Raw genomic sequence first — 11,310 nt, 5'->3', positions numbered from 1 at the left:
GCAAAATCCTTTAAACTGAAAATGAAATTTATATAAAATGATTTGGGCATAATAGGATGCAAGTTAATAATTTTACAAGATTAGCTACCCTACCAACTGAGCAAACTCCATAAAAGCAATATAATTTTACTATTTGCTACTTGACATATCTATATCAATTCATAGTATATTCTTTGAAACCCTTTCATATAAAAATATTTTAATGTCACTGTATGTACAAAATAATGGCATTAAATAGAGCAGTCTTTCCATTGGTTCACTTGGTCTCATTTATTATTTATAGAAAGACCATGAAACGGGCAGCATTACACACTGACATGCACAGACACAGCTCGAAGTACTGGCATAGGTTTAAGCCCTTACAAATAAGAAAAGTTGTATTTGACATAGTTTACATCGTAGAGAAAACGATGTTTGAAGTGATTGTAGCTATAAAATTGTGGAGTACATTACGGAGCATGTCCATTACTATCATGACAGAAAGTATGACATTTAGAAACAGTTCTGTCTCTTGCAATGTTGTCTGCTGACGTCTGAAATACACTATATATGGCATGCTTGGCTTGCCCATTTCAAGTCTTGTTTCGCCTTCACGATCCACACACTTGCAGTGTAGGAAGCCACAAAGGTATTCATGTCTCGACAGAACCTGTGGTCTTCCATCTTGGGTGTAAATCTTGATGAGTTGCACAATGAACAAAGTGGAATTTAAGTAACAACTGAACTATCCTTTGGAGGGGAGCCATCAAAAACTACATAAATATTTCCCAACAAGTTCAAAGCTAATGGACTCTTTATTTATCAGACCTCTGTACGAGCCCAAGAATTCCAGGACTTACTAATGCTAGAAATAGGATTGAGGGGAAAGTCCTGTGATCTCAATCAACTTCAGTTAATTTTTTTTCACTTTCAAAGTCATCGAAGAACATGTGACCATCCAATCACATTGCTCACACTACAAAAGGCTGTACCAGCAAAGTGCCTTCAAACTTGAACCTCACAATAAGAATGCTCCTGCCTCAGCCACTTACTAAATGTCCAGATGAAAGCAGAATGAGTAAAAATGACTGAAAAAAGTTAGTATCTCTAAGATTTTTACAAGTCTAAAATCGGAAACTTTTCCCCCACAATTTCATAATGAAATCCTAGAATTTAGGATTCAAGAGTCTGCTATTACAAGTTTGGACTGTAAGGCTACAAGACATCTAAAAATCTGGTACATACTGGGAAGGCAAATAGATGAAAATTCAATAGCAAGGACTTTCCATATGGTGATTCTAATGCTTCTGCATGGACCCAGGAGATCGGCTATAAAGAAACATTAATATGTGGACTACTGTAGCATTTTCCTATCGCAGCAGCTAATTCTGAGAAATAGTATTATTTAAAATCAGAATTGCTTCATAATCTTATTGGCCCCCAGCCAGTTTTATTCCCAGACAGACTCCCTCTGGGCAGGCACTGAGGTGTAGGGACCACTTTCATCACAGGGCAAGTGGGAGAGGCAGCTGGTATTCATTTAACATTGCTTCGGGGGAGACATTATTCTCCAGGCCTTGGGGCTACAGGAAAGAGTTTTGCTTCAGGTTTTTGCCTTCGGATCTCCCCTGGGTTTTCTGAGTAGTAGATCTTTTATACACATTCTCTTCCAAGATAATGTTAGCTAGGAAACTCTTCTTATGCTATCTAATTTTATCTGATCCTAATCTTTTCTCATTCTCACACTCCCGATTTCAAATCCAGTTGAAGGATTAAAATGCTCCAAAGGGGCAGCTGGGGGCCAGCTGGGAGGCTCCTTAACTAATGTTACAATTACTTGGGGTTTACAGTTAGGTGTATAACCTGCTCTCGTCTCCAGCCGGCCACAGAGGGAGATTATGGTACTTGTGTTTTGCCTATATAACATTTATAGTTACTAAATTCCCCTCCACTTTTTTGAATTTCATACCTCTGGAATTTGGCTTTGGACAAAACAAAACACCTGGGGTGAATGTGCCACTGTGCTTTCTGCTCTCGCTGCTACACTATATAAAGTCACATTATTATTACCAGATACTCATTTAAAACTTGTCTTAAGGACCTTCAGGGTTGCAGACTACAGTAACATCTGCGCAACACCAAAGTATTCGTTTCAGCATTTTCTAGTTTGAGTCATAATCGAATCATATTTGCCTTTGACCAGTGTCGTTTTTCAAAAAAAGGATTCTGGGAGTAGTCCATAGGTGAAGGGCAAGAACTAAAAACACACCTGGGTTAGGAAGTTACTCCACATCTAAGCCAGCTGAAGCAGAAGCAAGTTGCTGACAGCTGGACAGATGGAAGCCTGGAGTCTTCTGCCCTGCTGGCTAAAGCTGTCTTTAGAATGGCTGTACATTGGTTCCAGGGCAGCAGCGCACGCCGGTGCTGCATCTTGCCAGGTGTTTCCACAGACCTTAACTGATGACCCTCTTTTTAAAACTGCACTAACCTGGGAGAGGAAGCAAAGCATTTGCGCTAATTGTTCACAAAGCTAAGTGGGCTGCGGGGCTTGGGGTGGTTTGGGCGGGAAGCAGGAGCCTGGCTAGCATCCCCTAGGCTGCTCCTCCCGGACCTGCCGGCGGCCGGCGGGCGGCGGGGCGGTCGCGGTCGCTGGCTCCTCCCGGGGGGCGGGCTGCTCCGGCGGGCGCGGGCGGGGAGGAGGAGCCGCACGGGGAGCGCTCGTGCCGGCCGGGCTGGAGGAGCCGCGCTGGCGGCCCGAGCCGACTCCGGCTGCACTCGGCAGGCCAGGGCTGCGGCCACCCGCGCTCCGGCCACCGCCTGGTCGGGGGGCCCGGGCACGGCGGGGCCGCGCGAGGGGGAGATGTCCGGCGGCCGCAGGAGGGGCAGCGCCCCCTGGCACAGCTTCTCTCGGTTCTTCGCTCCGCGGAACCCTTCCCGGGACAAGGAAGAGGAAGAGGAGGAGAAGCCGGGGACCGGCCAGCCGACCGGCGCGAGCCGGGGCGCCGCCAGGTGGGAGCCGCGGGGGCGCTGTTCGCTTCTTCTTCCTCCTCTGCTCGGGTTTCCTCCGGTCCCGCCCTGGGTGGCTTAGAGCCGACCAAGTTCTTGCTCCCGGCCGGTTCCCTGCGCGCGCTTCCTTTCCCGCCGCCATCGGGGCTCGCTGCTCGGTCCCCATCCACCCGGGTCCGCTCGCCTCCCACCCCTCTCCGCGAGTGGTTTGGCATCTTTAGTCTTTCATCCCCTCGAAGTGATTCCTAAAAGAGTTGCCGATAAGAGCTTCCCAAGACTTCCTCCAGAATCTGAAGTCGTCGCCAGATTTGTTTACGGTTTAAATGATGCCGCCCTTCCTCGTTCCCATCTCTCTCACTCGGGGCATCTGTCTGAAGCGCTCCCCTTCGGGGAACCAGGGCTAGAGCTGGCTTAGTTTAATCATTAGTGTGTGCCCACTTTCCATAATCTTTTTTTTTTCTCTACCCCTGCTACTTTAAAGATTGACATTAAAAAAAAAAGTCTCATTAAAATGCTCATTTTTCAATCTCATCCTCCCTGAAGGAGGTAACTCGCTCCTTTTCTTTCTTTCTTTCTGTTTTTTTCTTTTTCTTTTTGAGAAGCGAGGCCAACTTCGGTTGCACCAGAAGAACCTGTAACCCATGTCCTTGGAAGGTTGCCCTCTAGAGAGCTATATTTACCTCTCACTAAAGACTTGGTGATGGACTTCAAAGAAAAAAAATGGATCAGAAACAACTGACGGTTCTGGTTCCATTACTATTTAGGGTCTGTGATTTGCTGTTAGTCCTTTGTGCTCCTTGGTTTTTCCTAAGGATGAAACATTTCCATTATAATCACCTGTTGGCCACTTCCTTGGAAAGACGTATTTTGCTGATTACAATTGACTGGTTATTCTCCGTGGAAGTTTCAGATAACGATTGTCCTGGTTGTTGGATGGTTTTAAGATTCGAAGTTTCAGTGTCCTTAGTGATAGTTTTGAAATCTGGCAAGTCTCCCCTGGGATGTGGTTCCTGTCACGGCGGTAACATCACTCACAATCTTCAATGATAGGAAAGCTGTAGACTGGGCACCGGTCGGAAATGTGAGAGTGGTGGAGCGGAGTTAGGCAGGCCAGCTCCTGAAATCCTGCCTGCTCCCCTGGCCTATTTGCCCTTTTAAGGCAGGCACTCCTTCCTTCTGAACTCTCTCTGCCTGGGGCTAATCTAGCAGCTACATTCTGTCACCTTCCTTGACTCTCCTCACCACCCCATAGGCAGGGGCTGTGGCTTTTCACAGTTTTCCTTGTGCTTTTCCAACACTAATTTTGTCCTCATCTTCTTTGGAACCGGCCAGATGTTTGGGGGATTGCAGATAATCCCTGGTGTGGGTGTTTAGCTGTTTCCTATGGGTTTCAATCTTTCTTTTCACGGGTACAGAGAAACACAAAGCTGTCATTGAAAGTGTAATGAAACAAACGGGGCCACTCAGTAGTATCCACCGTCCCAGTAATAGAACAACCCTGGTGTTCACAAGATTGGGAGCAGAATTGTGATTTCTCACTGTGATCCTATTTCAAAATGAAAGGGGCATTTTGGTTGTTTCTCTTTGTGGTAGGAAAACCTTTTAGTGTTAGTGAGAGCCGGGTTCATCTTTTGTAGTAGTGGTTTTAGGGTAGAGGAGTTAGTCCAGTAGAAATGATATTGATTGGTATAGTAGTAGGTAGCCAGGAAAAAGGCTCCCACATAAACAGTAGTGACAACCTGTAACGTGTCTTAGCAGTTTAAGATTTGGGAAGTGATATTTGTCACAAACTTGAATGATCACAACCTATCTTACTGTTTTAAAAAAAGTTTTAAAGAGAGCTGCTCTAACTTACATAAACTATTCTTCACCTTTGCCCACAACACTGAGACCCCTTTGTGTACTTGACCTATTTTGTGCCTGTCTTGAGATGAAATGGTTTTTCTCAGGCTTTCCTTGCATAGGCTCCTCTCCTGCCTGAACTCATTGTGTAGGCTTAGGAGTGTTTTATTACTCAGCTTACTCATGGCCAAATACAAAACAGGATACACACTTCTTAAGAACAGAACCCCCTTAGCAGCAGCTTAAGGACAGAATTAAAGTGAAACGTAAGTATTAATGAGACTAATGAAAGGCAAGTTTATGACATCATCTCCGTCCACAGATGTTCGCTACCAATGAGGACAAAGGCCAGTGGGATACACTGGGATAAGCACAGGGTCTTCAGAGGTTGTTGGGTCTCTACGATAATGTTCTACACACTGTCGTAGTTCTTTACTATTTCCCTGTTTGGAGCCTAAGACAGCCTTTGTTTTCACTGTGTGCTGTGTGCTGCTAGGGCTTCACCTGGTGTGAACACATCATTTATTTATTGAGTTTGCTGCTACTGTGTTCTCATTAAACCTTGAGCAATCAAAGAAGGTGAAGGATCACCTTTTGTGGAGTATTTAATGTGTTAGTCGACCAGATCCCGGAAGTCCTTATGCCAGCCCAGGTTATGTACAAATGAAAACTACAATTAAAAGTTTTCACAGGAAACTTTCAAGAACTGGCAGATTTGGCTGGGTGGTGGTGGCACATATCCCAGCACCCGGTTGGCAGAAGTAGGCAGATCTCCGAGTTTAAGGCCAGCCTGATCTAGAGAACAAGTTCCAGGATAGCCAGAGTTATACAGAGAAACCCTATTTCAAAAAAATTTAAAAAAAAAAAAAACTTCTTAGATTTCAATGTGCCTCATTTTGACAGTCGTCATTGTATTGTTCAGCCCAGTTGATTGAGATGTTAAGACCAGACTCCTTAGAAGACATAGGAGTCCAGTGGGAGCCTTAGGGCATGGGTGACTTTAAATGGCCTTCTGTGAGTGGTGGATGTTTCTGTTGGTAGAGAACTTGGGAGGATGGGAGAAATAGCAACAACTGTGGCAGATGGTCCAAGAGGCCTGCAGGAATTTACGGTCTGTTAGATGTACGTTGATAAGACAGAGAGAGAGAGAGAGAGAGAGAGAGAGAGAGAGAGAGAGAGAGAGAGAGAGAGAGAGAGATCCAGAAAATTAGGTTGGAGTTGAGTCATTAGGTCTCTAGAGAGAATGGTTGGCTCTTCCTGGGAGTTTTGGATTTTTTTTTTAAATGGCTCTGTTCAATGGATAGGGTTGACATGTGAAACTTTGTAGGGGAACACCTGCCTTCTTATTTTGCCAGCTTTGTGAAAATGATTGCGCAAGCTTCTCCCTTGCTGTATCACACGATGAACCTGTTTATGGGTTCCCTGCAATACCTGTAAGTCAAAGGGAGCTCATACGGTGCGAAGAACATTTCTCAAGGACTGTTTGTGTACCTACCCTGGGCAGAGAACTTTGGCTTGAGTGTCTCATTTATACTGTACCCACAGGCTAAAAAGGGGGTGCTGCACTTAGAAACCTCTTACAGTTTTGAAGACACCGAGGATGGGACAGTGCTGAGTGGCAGATTCTATTTGGATTTGGGGTGTAACAGTTCTTTAAACTGGGCGCTCCTGTCCATTGCAGGATATCTGATGTCCATGATTTCCACCTACCAATTGCCAGTAAGTAGTATCTCTGGTCACTTGGCTAACTCAGAACACCTCCAGGGAGGTGAGTGGGAGGGAGCAGCAACATTCCCAGTGGAGAATGATTTAAGTGTGATCACAGGGGAGTAAGACTCAAGGCTAAGGGTTGAATTTAGGTCTCCAACTTTATTGATCGGGTTCATTAAACACCATTTTCTCTTCCACCCGTCAAAATCATACTTTTCCAACATATGTGAAAAGCTGGAGGGTTGTGGCGCACGCCTTTAATTCTAACACTCAGGGAGGCAGAGGCAGGAGGATCTCTGTGACTTTGAGGCCAGCCTTGTCTACAGAGTGAGTTCCAGGACAGCCAGAGCTACACAGAGAAACCCTGTTTGGGAGTGGGGGGAAGCTGGATGTGTTGGATCATTCCTGTAGTCCTGCCATTCCAGAGGCTGAGGCAGGAGGACTGCTCCAAATGCAAGTCTGAGTTACATAATGAGTTCTAGATCATTCTGGACTATAGTGTGAGAGACCCTGCCTCAGAAACAAACAAAATACACCTCTGAATAGAGAAGCTCTTTGTTTCAGAGTGGGCACTATGACTTTGACTTTCAGTGAACTGTTAAGAATATCAGTGATGGAAAGAGGGTAAGACAGGCTCCCTAAACTCAAGGTCAGTGTCTTATCTTGGTATGGTCTTTCCCAAACACAGATAAAGAGTGGATCTGTGCTGTCGGTTAGAGCATTAAAGAGGTCATATAGTGATTTTCAGCCAACGGTCATGTTTTATTCACCAAGTGGGTTTGTAAAAAGTAGTTGGGGGGTGTTGGTACCTGTCATCACAGCTGAAGGTGTTGGATGACAGAGGCCAGGAAGCTGATGGGCTGTAGAGCAAGAGATAGGATTGTTTAAAAAAAAAAAAAATGAAAAGAAAAAAAAAGTATTCTGATGACCAGGCTGAGAGCTATTGGCCTTTTGGTTAAGCTGAGATGAAGAAGGACATGCCTGTGCCATGCCAGCAATTCATACTTGAAGTAGTAAAAATGCCCAGCAAATTCTAGAAGCCCTCAGAGGTGTGTATCTTCTTGGTCTGCCAGGGTAACTTGGAGCATGGAACTTACTCTTGGCAGCAGAAAAGAAATGGGAAGCTGTTTTACAGTTTCAAGACTCTACCTTTTGTAAGTGGGATTTCTTTCCCCCCGTGGGTTTTCAGAGGATGCCTGTGGGATTGCTCATTTGTGAATTCTTGGTGTAGGGATCCTTGGGAAAGGATTCAATTATGCAATCTAATGTCCTGGAATTGTAATCAGAACTCCTGCCTTTATTGAGCCAGAGATGTTTTTAGCATTTTTATTCATCAGTGGAAAATACCTAGAAAGAATAATGACCGTTTGTAAAGCAGAAAATAATCCCTCAACAAAGTATTCCGTTTCCTACTCAAAGTTCTAATGGCATGTGGAAGCTCAGCTATGTTAGAAATGCTGAATACACAGTGGTGGCAGGAAGGTGTAGGTTGATACAAATTCAACCCGGGGCTCCAGTGAAAAGAGAGAGCGACCATGAGGTGAAATTGAAGAAATTATAGTTATTTCGAGTCTGTTAACTCTCCAAGCTGATGTGGTTGCCGTGTGCGTATATGCCCAATATGATGCTGCACAGTGGGCATATAAAGATTACTAGAGCAAAGCTGACCTCAGTATAAACTAAATATGGTTTTCCCGTGGATGATTTGTTTGGCTCATCATTTTCCTGTTTAGAAAAATATATTTCACTTATTTGTGTTTGTGTGTGTTTTGTGTGTGTATGTATATATATGTATGTGTGTGTATATATATGTGTGTGTGTCCATATATATGTATGTATGTATGTATATGTGGATACATGTGTGTAGAAGTTAAAGTTGCAGGACTCTGCTTTTGTCTTCCACCGTGAAGTCCCCAGGATTGAACTCAGTTGTCAGGCTTGACAGCAATTGCTTTTCCTGGCTGGGCCATCCCATTGGCCCACATTCTTCCCTAATGTCATATATCGGATAAACATTTTACCTGGGCCTCAGATCTCACAGCAACATCTCCCCGAGTATGTTTTGATTGGTATTGTTAACCCAGAAGCGTGTGGGAGATGTGATCCTGGCTCTAGCCAGAGGCAGACAGTAGGGCTTTCTCTCTGTTCCTCTTGTTCCTCCTCGACTCTGCGGCCTCAACAAAAGAGTTTATGCCTAGGTGGAGCCAGAAAAGTACATTCCTTGAAGACTCAGAGTTCCGAGTGGGTAGTGATCTGTGCACCGAATGGTTTGACGCTGCCGAGGGCCTGCTGAAGGTTTGTAGCTAGAAATCCTTCACGCCAGTGTTTAGCAGGTGGGTGTTACTAGTTAAGTGCTGGAACAACTCCATCAGGACTCTCTGTGTTTAGCTTCTGGAAGTATTTCAGGGAAGTGTCTCAAAACACAGAAATAGCAGTCTGCTTAGCCACCTAGGGTTTTTTTTTTTTTTGTCCTTTTTTGTTCCTGGCAGATTAGTGATGACAAAATGAAACTAATGAAAATGAAACCTTTTATGAGATCTCCTGTGCTTGCGGCTTTGAACAGATACAATATTTTTTTCTTGTCATCCCTCTGTGCAGCCTTGGGGAAGTTTCTTTACTTCATCTCACACACACAGAGGATTGCAGGATTGGATAGGGTTCTTGGCTAATCAAAAGTCTCACAGTACCAGTGGTGGAATCAGAAGTCAGGTGGTGCTTTCTAAATCCAAAGCCTACACCATGTGACAGTATTCTCTGCTGAACTGGGGACGAGCCGCAAGAGAAGAGTGGCCTTGGAAAATGGTTCTGAATGAAAATGAAAGACAATGGAATGCAGCTAGACATCTGGCCAGGTGGAATAGGTCAGTTTCTGTACAATAAAGAATTTATAGTCATGTGAGCTGGGAGAGGAAGGCAAATGTATATACCATGTGAATTATTAATGTGCATTTATAAATACACACAAATCAGTCTCCTTCAAAGAGATAAAAGTTAAAATTATAGGAAGATAGCATATTCTGCTTATTTGATAAGCAAAACTTCAGTTTGAAATAGATCAACAGGATCCTAGTCATGTACTCCTTAAAGGAAGGTTGTGGTTTGAATGAGGACAGTCCCCATATGCTCATATGTTTGAATAGTCGGTCCCCAGTTGGTGGAACTGTCGAGAAGGGTTAGGAGGCGTGGCCTTGTCGGAAGTATGTCACAGTGCCTTTGAAGGGCCCACAGCATTTCCAGCAGGCTTTCTCTACCTCCTGCTTGCCTATCCAGAGGTAAGCTATCAGCTCTTCCTGTCATCCCCCCTTTGCTCTGCTCGTGGGGACTTGAACCCTCAGGAACTGTAAGCCAAATTCAGTGTTTTCTAAGTTGCCTTGGTCACTTAAGGTGTTTTGCCACTGAGATTTAAAAGTCACTGACAAGAGCAAATAGGTAACACCACTTCGGAGGGAAACAGGAGTTTCTAATGATGTTGGAGACCCACAGACTCGGCAGCTCCCCTGTAGGAATTCCACCACACATGCAAAGTTCGTGACAGGTTAAATTGTTTAGGAGAGTTTAGTGGCCGCAGTGTTATTTTAATAGCAAGAGATGAAAAGTAGATTCCTGTTAGTTAATAAGTTAGACATCTATCTAATATCGTTAGATTAATATCGTGTCCCTGTTGGAAAGAGTGTCCAAACTTGCTTTGTGCCTTCAGGAAATCTCTCCAAGGTAGATTTAAAAAGAAAACACAGCAAGGTACAGAGCAGGAAAGGGCGGGAACGGAGTGGCTGCTGCAGAGCTGGGCCACTTATTCTCAGAGGGTGGAGACTGAGTTAGGCCCAGGGCGCAGGGAGACGTTCCCTGTACAGCTTTTGACACTTAAAACTGGTGTGCATCACCTATTACACAAAGAAAAGAGATTGGTGTGAGACCTGCTGAATGTTTGTCTACATAAGAAGAACGTCTAGAAATTACTGATCCAAGAACAGACTACAATAGTTGTATGTGTTTTTTTTTTTTTTTTTTTTTTTTTTTTTTTTTTTTTTTAAAGTAAGAAAAATTCCAGTTAAGGATGTCAGTAGCTGGAGTGTTGCTGGAGGGCTTCTCTCCAGGTTCCCCAAGCCCCGTAGTCCCACAATCCACTTAGAAAATAATCACTCAGACGCTTATATCACTTATAAACTGTATGGCTGTGGCAGGCTTCTTGCTAACTGTTCTTATATCTTAAATTAACCCATTTTTATAAATCTATACCTTGCCACATGGCTGGTGGCCTACCAGAGTCTTTACATGCTGCTTGTCCTGGCGGTGGCTGCAGTGTCTCCCTCCTCAGCCTTCCGCTTCCCAGAATTCTCCTCTCTCCTTGTCTCACCTACTTCCTGCCTGGTCACTGGCCATCAGTGTTTTATTTATATAGAACGATATCCACAGCACTGGAGTGTGTACACTGCAGGACAATTTGTTTTTTGTTGTTGTTTTTTGACATGATCTCAAGTTATAATTGAGACATACACATTAATCTATCATGTAACACTGGGTGGAATGCGCAAATGAAATCACAATACTCTTAAGTCATTTAGAGGTCATCTGCTATCCACTGTGACCAGGCCTCGAGTTACAGTACAGGGCAGTTGGCTCTTAACCCCTAGGCCCCAGCTTTAGCATGCCAGCCAAGACTCTTCACGCTAATAGGCACGTAAAATGAATGGGCTTTATACAGGAGGAAGACTTAATATTTTATTGGAAAAGTCATACCAAAAAATGCATTAGTCAATTCCTCCATGCACGCCT

General features: G+C 44.3%; 1 protein-coding gene across 1 annotated transcript in view; it reads left to right on the top strand.

Annotated features, from left to right (window-relative positions):
- Positions 1 to 2,712: 2,712 nt before the first annotated feature.
- Positions 2,713 to 11,310, top strand: part of Crybg3 (crystallin beta-gamma domain containing 3) — a 113,878-nt gene continuing 105,280 nt past the window's right edge. Inside the window, exon 1 of the mRNA XM_006981606.4 lies at positions 2,713 to 2,988. Coding sequence (XP_006981668.3) covers positions 2,840 to 2,988 — 149 coding nt within the window. The 5' untranslated portion in view covers positions 2,713 to 2,839. The remainder of the gene's footprint in view (positions 2,989 to 11,310) is intronic.

Source organism: Peromyscus maniculatus, chromosome 12 (genome assembly GCF_049852395.1).
Source record: "Peromyscus maniculatus bairdii isolate BWxNUB_F1_BW_parent chromosome 12, HU_Pman_BW_mat_3.1, whole genome shotgun sequence".
In the NCBI taxonomy this organism is placed as follows: Eukaryota; Metazoa; Chordata; class Mammalia; order Rodentia; family Cricetidae; genus Peromyscus; species Peromyscus maniculatus.
Note: the sequence above shows the minus strand (reverse complement) of the source record. Positions and strands in the feature narration are given on the sequence as shown.